This window comes from Xiphias gladius, chromosome 14 (assembly GCF_016859285.1).
Source record: "Xiphias gladius isolate SHS-SW01 ecotype Sanya breed wild chromosome 14, ASM1685928v1, whole genome shotgun sequence".
NCBI classification, from domain to species: Eukaryota; Metazoa; Chordata; class Actinopteri; order Istiophoriformes; family Xiphiidae; genus Xiphias; species Xiphias gladius.
Genome location: NC_053413.1, coordinates 4,180,772 through 4,200,643, shown reverse-complemented (window position 1 = coordinate 4,200,643; position 19,872 = coordinate 4,180,772). Strand labels below are relative to the sequence as shown.

The following is a 19,872-nucleotide window of genomic DNA, read 5'->3' as shown; positions in this document are numbered from 1 at the left end:
CACAAACCTTAGTATGTAAGGGTCCCCACTTGAGAGAGTCGAGGTGTTCAGATTTCCCGTGGTTTTGTTGGATGAAAAGACTTCTTGGAATCCTCATATTTAAGAAACAGCAAGTGAATGTAAGAAGATTATTAATATCCTCCACAGTTTTTTTGTGGGTACCAGGGCATTCAGGAAATACTGGGCAATGAAGTTGCAGATAAAATAGCTGAGCAGTCTCTCGTGGGGGAAAATGTAGATTAAAGGCTGAAGGCGGAAGACCTGAGTCCTTCAGCGCCATCAAAGAATTTTCAAGCAATGAGTGGCAGAAGGAGTGGAGGGAAGACACGGTGAAAAGGGAAAGGTTATATTTCAGCTCTAAAAGAAGAGAGGAAGTCATCGTGAACAGGTCATGACTAGGTCATTGTGCCTAGATAGCTGTTTGAAAATAATAGGCAAGCATGCATGTGGTTTATGTTCACGTGGGAGTCCAGAAAAATCGCGTTATGTTCTTCTTGGCTGTAGAAAGTACAGAGTTGAAAGTCAACAACTGTTTAAAGAGCTGTCTGATTTGGGAGTTTCTTCCTTTTCAATGAAGTCATTGCTTTTTTTTAGGGCGTAACAATCGGCTAGTTGGGAGGGATATTTTGAGTTTTCTTGATTTTTTTAAAACTGGATCATACTCTCAAATATGAACAAAAATTGACTCCTTTAGTTCAATAACACTGGAGGGCAACATTACAAATTGCAGCGTAAAGCCTGTCGGAAATGCACTCGGGGAAGAAGAAGAATGGCGAAGGAACAACTCCATGTTTGTAGTCCACTCCCGCTGTTTTGACAGTGGTGCCAGTCATTCGCACACGGATTTCCATGGTCGTGATTTGAGAGATTCGTTAAATGTGACCAGGCCATTAAGCGCATTTAAAATCTGAAACATTCAATTTGAGGAAAATGCAGGATGACGCGCGCTACCTCAAACGGTGAGAAGTAACAACGCTAACATGGCTGTAACCTTAATTTGGTTCAATATTTTTGCAGGAAAAGAGCATTATGTAGCTAGGGTTAACCCTCCTATGCCTCTTGTGTGTTAACATAGGTTAATTAGTTATATAAAATGTATAAAGAACCTGGATAAGACCAAGGAGTGTTTGTCATAGAACGCCCATCGTATATATCGTATATTGTTAGCACTGGTGCGTGCGGTACTATTGCATGCAGCTCACACCAATTACTGGTCAAACGTTCGGCAATTTCATGTTTTCTTGCTCGTCAGGAGACGCGAGTGCAAAGAGTAAAACGACTCAAACACTTTTGTAAACCGCTGTGAACCACCCATCAGTTCGGCATATGTGTTATCCACAGTAGGTCACGCACTTGAAAAGATATCACACTGTACAGCCAGGGAGCATGCTAGCACAATCGCGTCTCTCCCCAACAGACCCCTTTTGTGGAAGACTGCGCTAACTAATGCAAATTAGGGAGCTTCTCTTTGCGAATTAGTGAAAGGAATCAACCTGTATTGTGTGGCTAATTTCCACACCCTGCCGAATTCCCCACAAGACCATGAAAATCAATAAATATCCTTTTTTTTCTTCAACAAAGGTATATTTTCACCGGTAAACACAACGGCATTATAACCGATAGATTGTTAAAGGCGGTTTTGCATTACGTTTCCTCAATGAAGGGAGGCGGACATATCTGGGTTACAGCTAACCTAACAGGCAGGCAAGCTCCTGTGAAACGGTGACCGATGAACGGCCTGGCTAATTAGCTATCTTATGTCGAATTTGCTTGCTGTCTGGTTGTTGACACTGTGAGTTGAGCTAAATAATGCTCTATAATTGTCTGACCCTTTAAGGAAACACGTTAGCCCGCTAGCTAGCCAGCCAGTACAGCCGATTGTATGTCGCTGCCTGGGCGTGTCTTTCAATATATTATTGTTATTGTTTTGGTGTATGGATAAATAATGACGACAGTGTTTTACTTGTTACAGGCATGAGAGTTAAAAACGAAACCGTATCTCTATCTATATTGTGTATATTTTTCTTAGTTGCTTCATCGACACATCAAGTCTGTATAAGTAAGTTTGAAACGTGGAAATGGAGACAAATTTGATGCCTAAATTCATGTTTTTTGAAAGAGGGACTGGGCCTCATGCAAGAATATTTTTCGCGTCCTTGTCCCAAAAGTCGCTCGCCTCTCACTGTGACGTTTGATCGTTACCGGGCGATTCGGGTGGGACTCCGCAAACTCCGATGAATACCACCTGTTCGCGAGGAGATGTACCTTCGTTAGACTGGATCACTAGCAAAGGCAACACCCGTAACATCGCCATACAGGTTGACCTGTTCCGCTTCGTCTGTCCGACAGCCTCATTCACAAAAATGTCATGCTAGAGTTAAGCAGAAGAACTTCACCCTGCGGAGCATCGGTTTTTTTGCCGTCAGAAATCAGCAAACAAAAACGTAACCAATTTTCCAGAGTAGGTAGTCTTATTAGAGGATCCCAAACAATTAGAAAGTAAGACCCTGAATGTACTCTGTAAGCTGCTGTGACAAAATATGCAAATAGAAACATTAAAATCTGAAACAAAACCTCTCAGTAATTTGTTAAGCAATGGTGATGATGACATGGTGAGCAGAATATTAATTTTGTTTTTCATATTCTCTAATTAAATACATGGTCGTATTATATTTAAACTCCAGATTGAGTGATTGAGTTTACAAAGCTACGGAACAAAGATTTAATGCTTGAGTTGTTGCTTGCTAAACTTTCTGTTCATCTTGCCCCAAAGCAAAGTGACTGCAGGCAGTTTAGATGTTCATCCCACGGAGAAGGCCCTTGTGGTCCACTATGAGGTGGAAGCGTCTATACTGGGAGAGAGTGGCGGTCATATGCTGGGCGAGCGCAAGGAGGGACAAAAAATGTGAGTATACGCTTGATTTTCTACACACAACTCCCATTCTTTCATACGTTGTGCTATTGGTCTATCTCTTCTCTCTATCGCTTTCTTTAGTTGAATTGAAATTTAGTAATTGATTGCGCCTGTCATTGAACTTTTGTTTATGGTCACATTTGATTTTCTCTTTGTATTACCTTCCTTCTCTGCATCCACCTCAGATCTCCATTGGTTCTTTTGTCCTCTACCTCTTTTCATCTATGTTTATTCTCATTTGAATTGGATTAGTTTTATTTAGGCTGGTGCTTCTATTCAGTGTCCTGTTACTCCTGTCCATTTAGACTGGACAGGAGAAGTTAGACATATTATCAGTCATTTGATTGGCGTGCTTAGATGGTATGGACTAGTCTCATTCCAGCTGACACTAGTCGCACAAATGTGTTTCCAGCTGGTTCATAAAATATCTGCCTAAGTCTTAAATGCAGTTGCCAGAGGACTTCATCCTGTAATAACAGGGTTCTTTACACCACATGCCAATACTTAGATGAATATAGATAATGGTCCAATTTGCAGTAAATTAAACAAGTTTTTTCACAATATTTTTGCCCAAATTTATACTTTTTTGAAACATTCATCAGATGTGCTTACTTAGTCTAGTCTATTAGGCTAGTTTTCAGCTTCATTTCAGGTTTGGAAATGGTCTTAAATTCTGTTGCAGGAATGTAAGTAACGTAACTAAGTGTTCAATTTCACTTACTCAAGCCTGCGTTTTTACAAACTTGTTCGAAAGCTGAGGAAGTGGATGAAGACAGCCACCCTACATCTGACACCCCTCTGTTTTTCCTCTCTTTCTCCCTCCAGTATCCGTGTGAAAAGTCTTTCTCCTAGCACAGATGTGGGAGCTTTGGCAAAGAAAGTGGTGGAGGAGTGTAAGCTCATCCCTTCCTCCCGTTTGCCCCAGGTGGAGCAGCTCCTTTACTACCTGCAGAACAGGAAATCATCCCCAGTAGAGGGCAAAGGTGAGTCATGTCACCAAGATTACCCCCTTGGTGTGGAGTGTAAACATATCCACGTTTTCACCATCAAAATTTGATCGCAAACATAATAGCTTTATTGCAGTCATCCAGGCTGACACCACATTCAGGTCAGATTGTCAGCCTAGTATACGTAAAGCTTTACTTAAAGGGCTTCATAAACATTTTTCAGTTTGTTGAATTTTTAAATTTTTTTTGTTTCTCACTGGGGTCACTATTAGCTGATGTCTCGTTGAATGCTATCCTTTCTATGACCTACACAAAACATCAAAGTGAGGGAGGTACAAATCGTAAACATTGCTCAACGTGGACATTCAAATGTAGGCAAATGTAGAGAAAGTCTGCAGGCTGCAAACATTTCAGCAAAATTAAACATGTAAGGGCACGGGATGGCAGATCTGAGGAGTGTTAAAGCAGTGTTTCCCAGTCCATTCACTAGCCATGTAGATGTTGTTTAGTAGACATCAGTGAATACACAATGAGAAGATTCAAGTATAGTATGTAATAGAATTGTACGCCCTTTAATAAATTAGTCAAAGCTTACTGGGTGTTTGTGGTTTTGTGTCACCAGTGGAGAAGAAAGAGAAAAGAACTGTGAAACCCCGAGAGTTGACACCGTTTGAAGGAATGGAGGTAACAGATCACAACATGGACTGACTCTGCCTGTTTGTTCATGTGTCCTGCTCCCTCATAGCCGTTTCAGTTTGATCTCAGTTCTCAGAGAGCATTTGCAAAATTTTGTTCTGTATTTTTCATGAAGGTTCTGCAGCTCTCTAACTCTGGACACAAGCATACGTGCATTGGACTAGTTTTTTTTTCCACAATTTTCTGAATGCAGTTCTGCCAACTTAAGCCAGGAACACTGTTTGTTATGTTTGTATTCGTGATAAGAGGAGGTCGGGTTTCATGCCAAATTGCATGCCTGCTTACTGTGCTGCCTCATGTTCATAAAAACAACTCCAATTTGCGCAAATGCATTGTTGTTGTGACTGTGATGGCTCTTACATTAGATTGGCACCAGCCAGATTGGCCTATGATTTCCCACCTATGTATTTCTATTTTTGCAGTATGGCTGGTGAAAGATTGAAACCAAAAAGCTGAAAATCTCATGTTAATTTTTTTTGTACTTTCAGTACCAGTGTGTTTATGTTTGTCTGTGCAGTTAAATGAGGAAGCCAGCATAACCAGAGTGGATGAGTATATTGAGCTGCTCTATGAAGGCATCCCAGAGAAGATCAGAGGCTCTGCTCTCATTCTGCAGCTCGCCCGCAACCCTGACAACCTGGAGGAGCTGCTACACAACGGTGTAGTTTCACTCTACTTGTTAATGCTGATGGTTAACAAAGGAGCTCATGCCTACATTTTCATGCAGTTGCAAATTACTTAATAGCTTATCACATGTTACACTTTGCCCTCATTTTTCGTGCGTAAGCTATTGAAAGGTGTGTTTGTGATCTCTTCTCTCCTGGATTTTTTGTCAGTGAAGGGTGGGTTTTTGTAGGTGCCATTTTTTGTTCAGCTGCATCATATCTACATGCAGTATCATTTGATCAAGCTGATCACAACCCAAACATGGTCACAGAGACGGACCTTTCCATCTAGTACAGCCTTCAGATAAAATGGGAACGAAAGCAACTACTATCAGTAATGGAAATTAAGAGATGTACAATAGTTGCAAAAGGTTTTCCTGTTAACGTTACCTCATTAATAAATCAACAATCATCCTTTTGTACTTTGATGTTTTTACTAAAGTGGAGCTGGCTATATCATGCATAAATAATACAAACATCAACAAAAGTCTTGAGAAACTTCCATCTTGGCATAAAACATTCTGGTGAAGTAAACATCTACTGTAGCTGTACAGTTAGTTTCTGTAAAAAGGCGACCAAGTGTTGCCAGCAACAATCCCAATCTCAAGTGAATGAAGCATAAAATCCACTACATTCAAATAAACTACGTATGTATAAGCTTTATATTTTTACACATAGCTGGTTTCACAACCTGCTGTACTTGGAACTCTACATGTCACTTCATTTGAGAACTGCGTGTGTCTTTGTGTGTAGAGGCAGCTCTAGGTGCTCTGGCCAGAGTATTGAGGGAGGACTGGAAACAGAGTGTAGAGCTGGCTACCATCATCATTTACATCTTCTTCTGCTTCTCCAGGTAGCGCACACACACAATGTACCAGACTCCTCTGTCATGTTAGTATGCATTGCTGTTCTACCTCAGCCTCTAACCTAGTGCATCTCTTCCCCTTTTCTCCAGTTTCTCCCAGTTTCATGGAGTGGTGAGTCATTATAAAATAGGTGCGTTGTGTATGAGCGTGGTGGAACATGAGCTGAAAAGACACGATGTGTGGTGTGAGGAGCTACGCAAGAAAAATAAAGCTTATATCCTCTTATCTGCTGTCATTTCTCCCTCCCTTTGTCAATTATATGTCTATCCTCAATATGTATGATTTACCCCCCGACTTATTCTGTGTGCATGTACAGTGTTCCTTAACACTTTTTTTGTGTACGTGAGTCAGCACCAGAGAATGGCTCTCTAAGAAGAGACCAAGACAAAGCTCTGAGGAAATACCAAGGCCTTCGGGCTAAACAGGAACAGCTATTCAGAGGTAGGCAGGCCTTTCAACTCCCAAAGCAGCACTAACACCAGAGGTGGTATTTTTCTTTGCTGTGATGTGTATTCAGATCAACTTGTATTTCATGAATGATACATTACATGGCTTTTGCGCCCATATTTGCAACTTTGTGGATTAGTGCTAAATCGTTACTACATTATCTCCATTAGTTTCAAAGCAGCATTAGTTCATAGTAATGTTTCACACAAGCAAACATTAACAATATTAACAAAAAAGCTTTAAACATAAATCGAGAGTTGGTATTGTTTTAATTGTACCCAAGGAATGAGCTAAGTGATGCTGATAGAAATAACAAGTTGCTTAAATTATCTCCAATTTTCTCTTGCGCCTTCCATTCCTCATTTCATACTCTCTCTGTCTCTTTCTTTTGCTTTCTCTCAGTGTCTCTTTACCTCTTGTTGAACCTTGCTGAGGACACAAGAACCGAGCTGAAGATGAGGAATAAGAACATTGTTGGTCTTTTGGTCAAAGTTCTTGAACGGGATGATGAGGAATTGCTGGTCCTGGTGATTTCATTCCTCAAAAAACTGTCCATCTTCTTGGAGAACAAGAATGACATGGTGAGTGTATATAGTTATTATTGCTAAGACGGGGATATCGAGTAATTTCCAAATATGTCACTGCAAGCAGTGAATCTACAAATTAGGTGAATGACGTGTCAAACCAGAATCCAGTCAGTATTATTTGTTCTTTTATTACCTCCTCCAAGAAGGTTATGTGATTGACCGTGTCTGTCTGTTTGTTTAAGGTCTGCGCTCTATTGAGTGCATTTCCTAGTTTATTTGTTTTTGGTTTTATTTGTTCGTTTAGTTAGCTTAGTAGTGGCATGGATTCCACAAGATGTTAGAAACATTCCTTTGAGACTCTGGTCCATGTTGACATGACTGCATCACATTATTTCTGCAGATTTGTCAGCTGCTCATTCATGCTGCCAATCTCCTGTTCTACCACATCCCAAAGGTGTTCTAGTGGATTCAGATCTGGTGACTGTGGAGGCTGCTGAAGTACAATGAACTCAATGTCATGTTCATGAATCCAGTTTGAGACAACTTTTACTTTGTGACATGGAGCATTATCCTGCTGTTGGTAGCCATTAGAAGAAGGTAAATTGTGGCCATAAAGGGATGCACATGGTCAGCAACAATACTCCGATAGGCTGCGGTATTCAAACCATGATTGATTTGGTATTAAGGAGCCCAAAGTGTGTCAAGAAAAAATTCCCACCACCACCAGCCTGGACTGTTGACACAATGCAGGTTGGGTCCATGGGGTCATGCTGTTAATTTTGATTCTACCATCTGCGTTCCTCAGTAGAAATCCAGATTCATCAGACCTGGCTGCGTTTTTCCAGGCTTCAACTGTCGAATTTTGGTGAGCCATGATTGGAACCCAATGTAGTCTTCTCCTGTTGTAGCCCATCCACCTCGCAGTTGGACGTGTTGTGCATTCTGAGATGCTTTTCTGCTCACCACAGTTGTAAAGAGTGGTTATTTCTGTCAGCTCCAACCAGTCTGGCCATTCCCCCCTGACCTCTCTCATCAACGAGGTGTTTCATTGGATGTTTTTTGTTTTTGGCACCATTCTGAATAAACTCTAGAGACTGTTGTGTGTGAAAATCCCAGGAGATCAGCAGTTTCAGAAATACTCAGACCAGCCTGCCTGGCACCAACAATCATGCCACGGTCAAAGTCACTGAGATCACATTTTTTCCCCATTATGATGTGTGACTTGAACTTGAAGGTCCTGACCTGTGTCTGCATGATTTTATGCACTGCACTGCTACCACTTGATTGACTTATTGGATAATTGCATTAATACGCAGGTGGCCAGAAGTTCCTAATAAAGTGTCCTAAAATAATCAGTGAAAATAATCAGTGAAAATTAGTTATTTTTAGTCCTAGTATGGCTTGCACTGGAATTCAGTGTTCTCCAATATCTGTCTTATTCTTCTTGTTCTTTTGGGGTATTTTTTGTGTTACCCTCAATTTGTTCTCATTCTGAACTATTGTGTTGCTTTCTGCAGTAATGAGTTTCAGTATCGTAAGTTTCCAATCTAATCAGTTTCTGTGTGATTTCCAGGCTGAGGTGGATACTGTGGAACGATTGGCTCGCCTGGTTCCCTGTGACCATGAAGATCTGTTAAACCTGACTCTGCGTCTGCTGCTCAACCTCTCCTTTGACTCTGGGCTCAGAGCCAAGATGGTAGAAGTTGGACTGTTACCTAAACTGACTGGCTTGTTGGGTAAATATACGCACCAATATAACAGCATATGGTATATACTTTCTGTATTACATGTACAGTACATTATGCCTTATTCACACTACAGTTACCTTGCAATTAATAGATACCTTTACATATTGTTTTTATAGCGGCAGTGAGGTGTTGATTTACATAATATTGTAAGATGGAATCATTAATTTCTCTTACTCCATTTGCCAGGTGAGTACAAAAATATCTTAACTGATGTTTGTCGTTATGTAGGTGATGAGAACAACCGTCAGGTAGCCATGCGAATCCTGTATCACATCAGCATCGACGACCGTTTCAAGGGCATGTTTGTTTACACTGACTGCATACCTCAGGTACAACAACAGCAACTGAAAATCATTGTAAACAAACTAAACGTATATGAAGTGTCGACTCTGACTTTTGTACTGACTTTGAGGTAATACTGTCTGTGTTTGTGTATCTGTGTCTAGCTTATGCAAATGCTCTTTGAGTACAGTGAGGAGGAAATTGAGGCTGAGCTCATCTCCATCTGCATTAACCTGGCTGCAAACAAGAGGAATGCACAACTTATGTGTGAAGGTATATTTATATATGTATATATTTTATTTCTTGATATTTTATGATAATACCAAGAAAGAACCATACAATGGCCCAGTGGCTCTGTAAAATCCCCCCGACTACTGTCACTTTTTTCACAAGCAGATCTTCCTTTTTTTTGTTAGTAGTGGTCTTGTAGCTTTGACTGTGTTTCTGGCTTAGGTGGAGAGTTATCTGTGTATGTAATGCTATTTAATTGATTTATTTCTGTTTTATGATGGTGTAGCACTGTCAACATTGGCCAAAAATGATTTTCAATTATTCCCTCTGAAAAAAAACACACAGGTCGAACCATTGGAATATATATTTATGCACATCATGTCCATAAGAGGGCAAACCAATACAACAAGAGACATAACCACTTGAGTGTAAATTTTCAAGATGTGCCCGCAGGTGGCTAGTGCTGGAATGGTAGGATAACTGTAGCTTACATAGCTTGCATACAACTTTATATCGAGGTTCAACAATTTTGCCATCTACTGGCCAAAATCCAAGTATTTCCAAACGGAGCTATTTCGATTGCTCAGATTGCAAATCAATCTCTCTGCGGCTGAGTTGGGTTGTGAACTCTCTCCCATCATTACCACACAGTTGTTGTTGAATTATTTGCCCGTTTCAGGTTGACCTACATTTAATTTTCAATCAGTTGTGTGACTCCTGCCCGTCATGCGGTGCATTCAGTGCAGTGGCCCAGACCCACATGAGAATTCATGAGGCAGTCAGCCATGGTAGTGTTGTTGACAGCCCTATGATGGCCCCTATTTGTCTCTCTGTCTGTAGGAAATGGGTTGAAGATGCTCATGAAGAGAGCTCTGAAGGTGAAAGACTGCCTGCTGATGAAGATGATCAGAAACATCTCACAACATGACGGACCAACCAAACCACTGTTCATAGTGAGTTATAAATCCACAATAACAGTATCACTTCAAAAAACCAAAAACAGTTAAACAAATGACTTGGTGATTCGGTTTTGCACAAGTATTGTTGTTGTTAAAATGTAGTAGTGATTTGATTTATCTCTTCTGCCTGATTTTATCTCTTTTAGGACTACGTCGGTGACCTTGCAGCAGAGATACGTGCAGAGGAAGAGGAGGAGTGGGTGCTGGAGTGTCTGGGGACACTGGCCAATCTCACCATCCCGGACCTGGACTGGGAGTTGGTGCTGAAAGAATACAACCTCGTACCTTACCTCAAAGACAGACTCAAACCAGGTAATAATTAGAATTAGAGAACAGAGTTGCATGCTGAGACCGACAGGAAGGTTTAGCTGACACAGGATTGGTAGTGCAAGTGCACAAACAGGGTCGACATGGAAGAGTGGTCAGAAGGAAACCTTACCTGCAACCTCATTACAAAATCAACATGTGGAGTCTGCAAAGCAACCTCTAAACAAGCCAGATTAATATTGGAAACAAAACCTGAGGAGAGATGAAGTGAAAAGGAGTATTGGGGGGGGGGGGGGGGGCAGCTTTTGATGAAAAGAACACCTTAACAACTGTTGAGCATGTTGGTGTAAATATGCTTTAAGGTTGTGTTGCAGCCTTTGGTACAGGAAACATTCCAAAGATAGATGTAAATGTCCTGAAGTGAGTCAAGAAAGTGAAACTGAAAAGAGCATGGCTTATACAACAGGACAATGATCCAAAGTAGATCTCAAAATGCTCCACAAACTACTTAAAGAAACGCAAGCTGAAGCTTTTTCCACAGCCCTCTAACCTGAATGTCATTGAAAACCCATATATACATCTTAAACATGGTGTGCGTGTAAGACAGTCTAAAGGTATCTCAAAACTCAAAGTGATCCGCAAAATATTTGCCTGGTCAAACCTTTGCATACAACCGTATATAGAAAGAAACCAAGGAATACCCCTTAAAGAGATCATGTATATCAGTTATTAAAGCCAAATTAATATAGCCACAGCAATCATATTATTTGCATATATTGATTTAGTAAAGATATGTTTTTATTGGCATGTACATGTATATATGCGGGGGAAAAAAACAATTTGCAGCATCTTGTACTGCTTTGTATATTTTTTAAATTTTCTTCAAGTTTATTTATTTATCTTTGGCACGCTGTGCTCAGTTCATGTGCTTTATATGTTGTTTGAAAGCCTCTGTTCATCACTTATAATACTTTTTTTTTGCGACATCTTCTACTGTAGCAGCCTAAATCACCAACATAAAGTTTAATCTACGGACGTTCATCTCTTCAGTCATCTGCGTGTGTTTCAGGCTCAGCAGAGGATGACCTCATCCTAGAGGTGGTGATAATGATTGGAACAGTTTCCATGGATGATGCCTGTGCTGCCATGTTGGCTAAATCTGGGATTATTCCTGCCCTTATCGAGCTACTGAACGGTAACTCACACTCCTCTCATTTTGTTCAAGATGTTCATTGTCTTTTTCTTTGAATGGCATAACCCAGTGAAGTCAAGGTTGAAGAAAGGGCTGCTCATTTCTAACTATATATATTATATTATATTATATTATATTATATTATATTATATTATATTATATTATATATGAAACAGGGTTAAATGTTAAATGTGAAACCTGCTAAGAAATACTTCATAACCTGCTTTCAACATGTTCTTCTGTTTGTTAAATGTAGCCCAACAGGAGGACGATGAGTTTGTGTGTCAGATTGTCTACGTGTTCTACCAGATGGTTTTTCACCAAGCCACACGAGACGTCATCATCAAAGACACCCGTATCCTTCCCACAGTGCACTCTTTCTACCCTACATTTAAAGATTAATGAGTAACTTTTAGTTAGTCTCAGACTTCTTCAAGTTGAATTGAGACAAGTTTTACAAACCGTAAAATCTCACACCGCAATCCTCAAAACATTTCTGTGGTTCTTCTTTAACCCTCTCTGTAGAGGCTCCAGCCTACCTGATAGATTTGATGCATGACAAGAATGCTGAGATAAGAAAAGTGTGTGACAACACCCTCGATATTATTGCTGTAAGTGAAACACATGTTGCTGATGCAGACACAGAGTAGCAGCTGTTAGTAACAGAAGTAACAGACCAGGACAGAGTCATTTCTTTAATAAGATATAGAAACACACATTCCTGTCTTCTTCTGTGGGTTGTTCTCTTGTTTACTATTTTTTTTAACTTCTAGGAGTATGATGAGGAGTGGGGGAGGAAGATTCAGTCAGAGAAGTTCCGTTTCCATAACAACCAGTGGTTGGAGATGGTCGAGAGTCGCCAAGCTGATGAGTCTGAAACATATCTCTATGATAATGACAATGATAGGACTGATCTATTCTATAGTGCAGGTACACACAAAACCCTGGACTGTGCATGCAGAAAAACACACACTGCAGAAATTGACATGTGTTGCAGGTCATTTTATTCTGTATTCTGAATTATGAAGTTTACGGCAAGAACTTGTAGTTAATGTTTTATGCACCTACAGATCATTGTTCTCATTCCAGTAAGTTTGTTTTTCAGCATTTTTTTTTACAGGAAGGGAATAGACCTTTTTATTTATTCACCAACACTGAAGCCTTAGGGGTCAGTGACTGACTGACTTTTTTCTAATGAGACCCCTGAATCAAAGCTGCCATGGTGAAGTGATGTAGTGTAGTGCAGGTACTCACTGAGTGATAAAGGAAACCACTGTATTACATGCAGTTTTGGCTAGCAACATTTAGAAAAGAAGGATTATGTTGATTTTTTGCTTAGTATGAAGTAACACCAAAGAGCTTGTGAAGAAATTATGTTTTGTTGTGTGTGGATTTTATCCTCGTGTGTCCTTAGATGGAATAACTCCAGCAGACGGTTCAGTCAGCCCAGATTTCTTCAGTGACCTGCAGGCTCAAAACGGAGACTCGCACGATACAGGGTGAGTTAATATATTCCAGAAACATGATCTGCAATGAGAAAACCCAACAATCAGAAGAGAACATGGTCAACTATATAACTGGCAAATATTATCTGTCAGTTGTAAAGAGCAGCTTACTAGGCATTTATTATTGTCTCTCTCACACACACACACACACACACACACACACACATGGATATCCAGACTCCTGAGGAAGATGTCAGTTTAACTCAGCTAGATGTCAGTGTGGTCACACACTTGAATTGAGCTAATTGAGGGTCAGACTTGAAATTATTTGAATTTTCAAATTTTACTCACTAGGACCACCTTGAGGCCTCAAGCTGTTTCACCACAATATGAAATTACTATTCTTCCTGTCCAATCACAGTGTCAGTTTCAGTTCCCACATGACCAAAGTAACAGTCTGTGTTATTTGACTTGCTCTGTTTTCCAGAGATGACAAAGATGTATTCGACCAGACCACCTCCTCGCCTGGACGGCCAGCCACTGCCTATGGCTTTCGACCTGACGAACAGCCGTTCTATCAGTACTCATAGACATACACACATGCCTCGTTTGTTAAACGCTTCAGGACATCCTATCATCTCAGACTCATTCCCCATCCACAGTCTGCATTTCCACTGTTACATCTTTAGATTGACCTTACACTGCTAGAATCCCATTGACATGACTGAATGTGAAGGCATCGCATTGGTAAGACATTGGTCATAAATGCTGAAATATATAATACTGATAGGGACGGAAACACAAATACTGCAGATTTAAAACTAGTTATTAAATAAACTGCAGTTCCACACAGTCAACCTTTCATTACCCATTTCATTCATTTACCATTATGTTCAACAAATTAGTAGTTAAGTCTTCCTTACCCACTGGCCAGTCATCTTATGTTGAAGTCCTTGTGGGTCAGCAAATAATTCAAAGAATGTACACAGACTTTACATTTCTAATAATATAAGCTGATAAGATTTTGCATGTGTTTCGTATGTCTTAATGAATATTTGTTGCCTCCTCAAATCCACTGAAAAAACAGGCAAATGTTTTCTTACATTCCATTGTCAAAAGGTTTGAGATCCACTGGTTTGACTCATATAACACTGTGTCAACATGCTAACCTATGAAAGGTTAAATGTTACACACAGTCCTTTTTATTAGCACGCACTATAATCTACATAACTTTCTTTTTTTATGTCACTGTAAAATTGGCACATTGTTGTTGGTGATCCTTATAACTTAGGGTGCTTTCACACTGGTGGGTTAGTCCAAACCTGGGTGCAGACCAAGACACTATACCAGGGTGTATTTATGTGAGGAGGTCTGAGACTGAGTACTCCACCGTTTTAGAATTGCACTCACTATAACATTGTCAAATTACAATAGACAATGGAAAGAGTCTAAATCGATGCAGTAGTGCCCGGAGGTTTCAAGTGTTTTTTTTTTCCCTCAGTATATTACTGGGTGCAGAACTCAATATATGGAATATTTCACGTTTTTGAGTATCAGGTGTTGCTTACCTTTCAGGCCACAGGAGTGCAGGACACACTAACATGATATGCTGGTATTGAGAAAAAGTAGAACCATAGGCTACATTATCCTCCCAAAATATTAAGCAGTAGGCTACATAAAGCTGATAACTAATGAAATCAAGAGGTGTTTTTACTTAATATACTGTGATAGTATTGCTAATGCTACATGTGTATTGCTCGAATATTAAATTAAGAAAACTCAACTAGCTCATATGTATGTTGCATTATGAGAGTAGCAAATATAAAAAACTTGGAGATGATAAAGGATTTAAATTAAAATGAATAACAATTACTAAAACTAACGGGCAGTAAAAGTTGTGTAACTTGCTGCAGCGAGACTCTCCAAAGACCACAGGCAAAAGAAATCAGGAGTGATATCCACAAGCTAACAAGCACTGAGTCTACTGTCTGACTCTGGTCTGTACAAGAGCTGGTATCAGCAGCACCTCAGTCTATGTGGGTTTGCAGTATTAAAGAAAAAGAAACCCGAACCTTGAACTTTAAGTACTGAAAGGTCTAAGCAGCGAGTGTAGCTACAGTAAGCCCTGCTTAAAGCAAGCTAAACTTTGGCACTTAGTACACAAGTGACTTTTTAAACACCATTCAAGAATTTATCTGCTTCCACTTATATGGCTGGCATTTAGTTTGGTAACATAAAAGCTGAGTAGGCAGGAGAAGGTGAAAGCTTTTGTCAGTGTCAGAGCATACAGCTATTTCTCGGAGGCTGTATGTAGGCCTACCAGCGTACCAGTACCATTTCGATTCGTATCAAACTCATAAAAAAATCGGTTATTCATTTTTGGGCAGCACTGCTATGCACCAGAAACCGAGAGATATGGTGGCAATAAAAAATAAGTGAACCCTTTGCAGTTATCTCCATTTATGTATAAATTTCACATGGGAGCTGGTGTGGAAATTGCAAGAATACCATCAATGATCAACACAAAAAACTGTAGTAGCTGAGTAAAAAAATATGTATTTTACAATATAGTGGAATGTTCACCTGCACAAGCAGAGTCGTAGTGGAGATTCCCCTGAACAAAAGTGAGACTCACTTCTTATACCATTCAAGAGAACAAACTGTACCGTCAGTTTATCTGATAGTAGCCCATGACAGATTTAGAGCCGATATCTAGAGGCACTCAGCCTCACATATATCAGACCTATGGAAGACCCCCTTATTGGAAGGAACACCCTAACACATACCACAGAATACTTGAACATACGGGAATATCATAGCTAGCTATAATATGAGACCAATACAATATATTACAAAAATTATAAGCCTGTAATAGTTAAATCACATTCCTCAATATTCCATAGAATTAATTCCTAGCATGGATAAAAAAAATTAACTCATAATTACATTACATTACATGGCATACTATACACTATAATACTCTTACATCAGGTTCATATATCATATGTTAAGAACATTTATGTAAAGTTGTTACATAAGGATGTTTTTATTTATGCAAAATACTTTTACAGAACAAGAGTTAGAAGCCCCAAACTTTGAATTATATCACCTCGTGAATCAGCTGAAGTATTTAACCAAATGGCTCAGCCCCACCCAACCCAACTCTTTCTGGTTAGAACCAGGCATTATGCAAAGATACGCACTTATCATACCTCATTTGTATCAGCCCGGCCATCAAGCGACATCACGGTTTTCAAAATATAACCATATCTGCAACTCTGTCAGCTTGGTGGAGAGCACTTAAAATCACTAAATCTACAGCATCCCAGCACTCATCAATTTGGAACAACTTAGACTTTTCTTCAAATAAACAAACCTCTAAATTTCACCTCCTGGAAAGATAAAATAATTTTACATCTTCAACATATCATTCAAGATAACATCTTATTAATGAATGAATGGATTAATTAATTTTCAACATCTACTTCAGAAGTTCGGTGTTGGAAATACGCAGTTTCCGGACTACCCGCAATTAAAATCAGCCATCCTATCAAAAATACTTAGACATCCCAGCAGTGTAAATTATTCAGCGTTAATAGAGAAAATGTTGAAACACTCAGGTTTAACGAAACTCCTATCCAAAATGTACATAGTGCACCTGTCCATTAGTACCAATGTTGACTTCTGGATCCAAATCTGCAATAACATCTTCAACCAAAACAATAACACAAACTCACAACAGAGCAAACTATACTGGGGAGAATCAGACAGTTGCACACACTGCTCACAAAACACAACTAACAGGTACCTGCGGGTCACCTGGCACTGCTCACCAATCAGGCACTTCTGGCTCCAAGTTACAGATCGCCTACCCTTCATACTGGACTGCCACATCCCGTTATCTGCAGAATTCTGCAACTTATCAGCATTATAGCTACACAACACTACTTCTAGTATTCTCCTCACAGCTCTAACTGTCTTTTTAAACTGGAAAGTTGAAAAAAAATAACCTGATAACATCACACACTGGAACAATCTTCTAATGGACCACACAGTATATCCTGTATGGCCCTGATGGATTTGCTTTCATAGAGAGAGGACACGGCTGTCTTCATGGTTGAGGAAGGAGGTTTAGCTTGGCACCGGAAGTGTGGTATGCAGCACGTGATCTTTTTTGTGCTATCTGTAAGTTTGATCCTACATCATTATGAATAGTAGTAGTAGTAGTTGTAATCGTAGTCGTAGTAGAAGATTAGAGCAGCTGGCATGGGAGGGGTCTGGGAGTGGTTAAGGAAAGGACCTAGCAATGGTTCAGATCTTCCTCCTATCAGGGTTTTGGAGCAACCCAAAGCTGTATAATATCAGTCATAACAACCAAAAACCAATCACAATAAACAATATAAAATGTTGGAAACATGGCAGTAACAGCATGATTACAAAAAGCAACAATAACAATACCTCTGGCCCAGGAGACCTTACCTTGCTGATCCGCACTGGAGCCCCCGTTGATGCCACAATCTTTATTTAGTAATTATTTATTTATTGTTATTGTTGATAGTAATACAAGGAGTATTTGTAGTGGCAAAAGCATTAGTATATATGCATTTATGTTTTTTCCCCCACACTTATCCGTAGCTCGCCCTCTCCCTTTTCTTTCCTCGTCCACCTTATATATATACTTCCTATACTTACTTCCAGACCTACACTCTGCTAAAGCAGCTGTATAATGAAGAATGGTCCAAAATTCCCCCTTGTTAACTTAAACACGTTGTTTGTCTATACTTACATGAAGATCAGATTACATTCTATGACCAATTAATACAGAAAACCATATAATTCTAAAGGGTTCACATTCGTTTTTTCTAGCCACTGTATCATCCTTTGTATTCCATGCATTCTTCTTCATTGTCAAAATCTGGTGCCTACATAACCTACGATGCAACTTGACCACCGACAGTTCTGTCCAAGATTCGGGTTTGTTTTGGTAGCAGCATCTAATGTCATCTGGAGGTTTGGTATGCACACTTCTTTTTACCTCCAGAACCCCCCGAGTTTGTTAATTTTCAGACTTGTAGTCGTTAGCCCCAACTAATGCTGACTTAATTGATGTCACATGATAGCACTTAAGTCAGCCTGGTATCAATTTGTCAGACTTCACACAGCTCACTCTGAAGACACATAAGCAGTAGTACTCCCCGACACCTGGAAACAGACTGTGATGTGCTAAATCGGTGGACTCCTTATTCTCCATTTTCCTAATGTATGTCAAAACAGGCACCAGCATTTTTCCTGGAAATAGTGGTCAGCATATTTCAAGGAAATTTTGTGGTATTTAAATTTCAAAATGTGGTATTCAGTTTCTGATATAATTCAAATTATTATGGCAAGGATTTGCTTCTATATCAGTGGCCCAGCTCCAGTTTTTCTCATAACTATTTAAATAGGGAAAAGGCACTAGATTGATCTACAATACCAAAACAATACAATGATAATAATAAATAAATATTAATAATACAATACTACAATATTACAATACCAGTATTGTGCAAGTTTTGGCATGTGCACTGTCTAGTATGCACATTTAACCATCCTATATGTTGAATTATATACACTAACATTAAAATATTCAGTACATATTTGGACATTTAAGTAATTGGGATACAGCAGTTTTCAGCATGCACGGTGGAGAAGTCAGGTTATCTTACAGATGTTCTGACATAATGAATGTCATTTTCTACATTTACTGTACATATTTCCCGAAAAGTAAAATCAAAAAAATGCACCAAGGACTTCAACTAGGTACTATTAAATTTAAATACTACAACTAGCTTGGTTACAGAAACAAATGAAATTCCCATGAACATGACGCTGCCATCCAACAGAGCAGCTCCATGTCTGAATGTATAAATGTGCATGAGAGCAGTATAAATACACTTTTCGAACCACAAAAAGTATTGTGCCATGGACTACACTACATGAATCTTAATGAAGAGGAGAGTCATACATACTGTATGTGCTGGACAGTGACAGTTAGCTACAAACTGTTATTACTTTTAGACATATTTGCACATATAAATTGTAATGCATGTTCATGTTTTTTTTTTTATAAGTTATTGTTAATCTTCAGTATGTATATTATTGTGTTTTTTATAATAGTTGATTTTTATTGCTACTTAACAAGACACTGTAAGCAGAAGTGTGTACCGGACTATAGATACTCTCCATCTCTCACTGTCTTTCATCTTCAGGTCCTTTAATAAAAACACATTTCATATGACATTTGACTGTTTTAATAACTATGGTGTTCACAATTACATCCTGGACATTATGGGCACTCTTTGGAGTTTTCTTTACATTCATGTTTTTTGTACCAAATGTATTATTACTTTTAACCTGTCAGACTCTTTAAATATTAGTTTTTCTTTCGTTTATTGGCAAAAATTCTAATATAATGATGAAATACAACATATAACAATGTGTCACAGATAAAACCATTAAGTCCTGGACTTATCTCCATCGTTATCCATGGTGTTCTCATTGTAATGTGAAAAGGGGTCGCTCGTAGTGATGAACCCACAGAAAATTACCACCAACTCAGTTGTTCCTCTCAGCTCTATGGCGCATTTTAGCATCTTTCAGCTCACTGTTTTGGTTTTAGGGCCTTAACTTTATTGTTTAGGTTTATT

At 39.3% G+C, this 19,872-nt stretch overlaps 1 protein-coding gene across 3 annotated transcripts; it reads left to right on the top strand.

Moving 5' to 3' along the window:
- The first annotated feature begins 776 nt into the window (after positions 1–776).
- On the top strand, positions 777–19,477 carry LOC120799510 (kinesin-associated protein 3-like). Of its 3 annotated transcripts, none has more exons than XM_040144759.1 (20): positions 777–959; positions 2,774–2,905; positions 3,740–3,897; positions 4,484–4,545; positions 5,075–5,216; positions 5,976–6,075; positions 6,178–6,302; positions 6,431–6,529; positions 6,938–7,116; positions 8,636–8,798; positions 9,039–9,139; positions 9,257–9,365; positions 10,164–10,276; positions 10,429–10,594; positions 11,619–11,744; positions 11,998–12,096; positions 12,267–12,352; positions 12,515–12,671; positions 13,156–13,240; positions 13,674–19,477. In XM_040144759.1, the coding sequence occupies exons 1-20, from the start codon at positions 931–933 to the stop codon at positions 13,774–13,776; spliced, it is 2,334 nt and encodes a 777-aa protein (XP_040000693.1). In that variant the 5' UTR covers positions 777–930; the 3' UTR covers positions 13,777–19,477. The 3 variants fall into 3 exon arrangements, with proteins under 3 accessions (XP_040000693.1, XP_040000692.1, XP_040000694.1); XM_040144758.1 differs by lacking the exon at positions 777–959 and adding an exon at positions 1,659–1,792; XM_040144760.1 differs by lacking the exon at positions 777–959 and adding an exon at positions 2,256–2,612.
- The last annotated feature ends 395 nt before the right edge of the window (positions 19,478–19,872 follow it).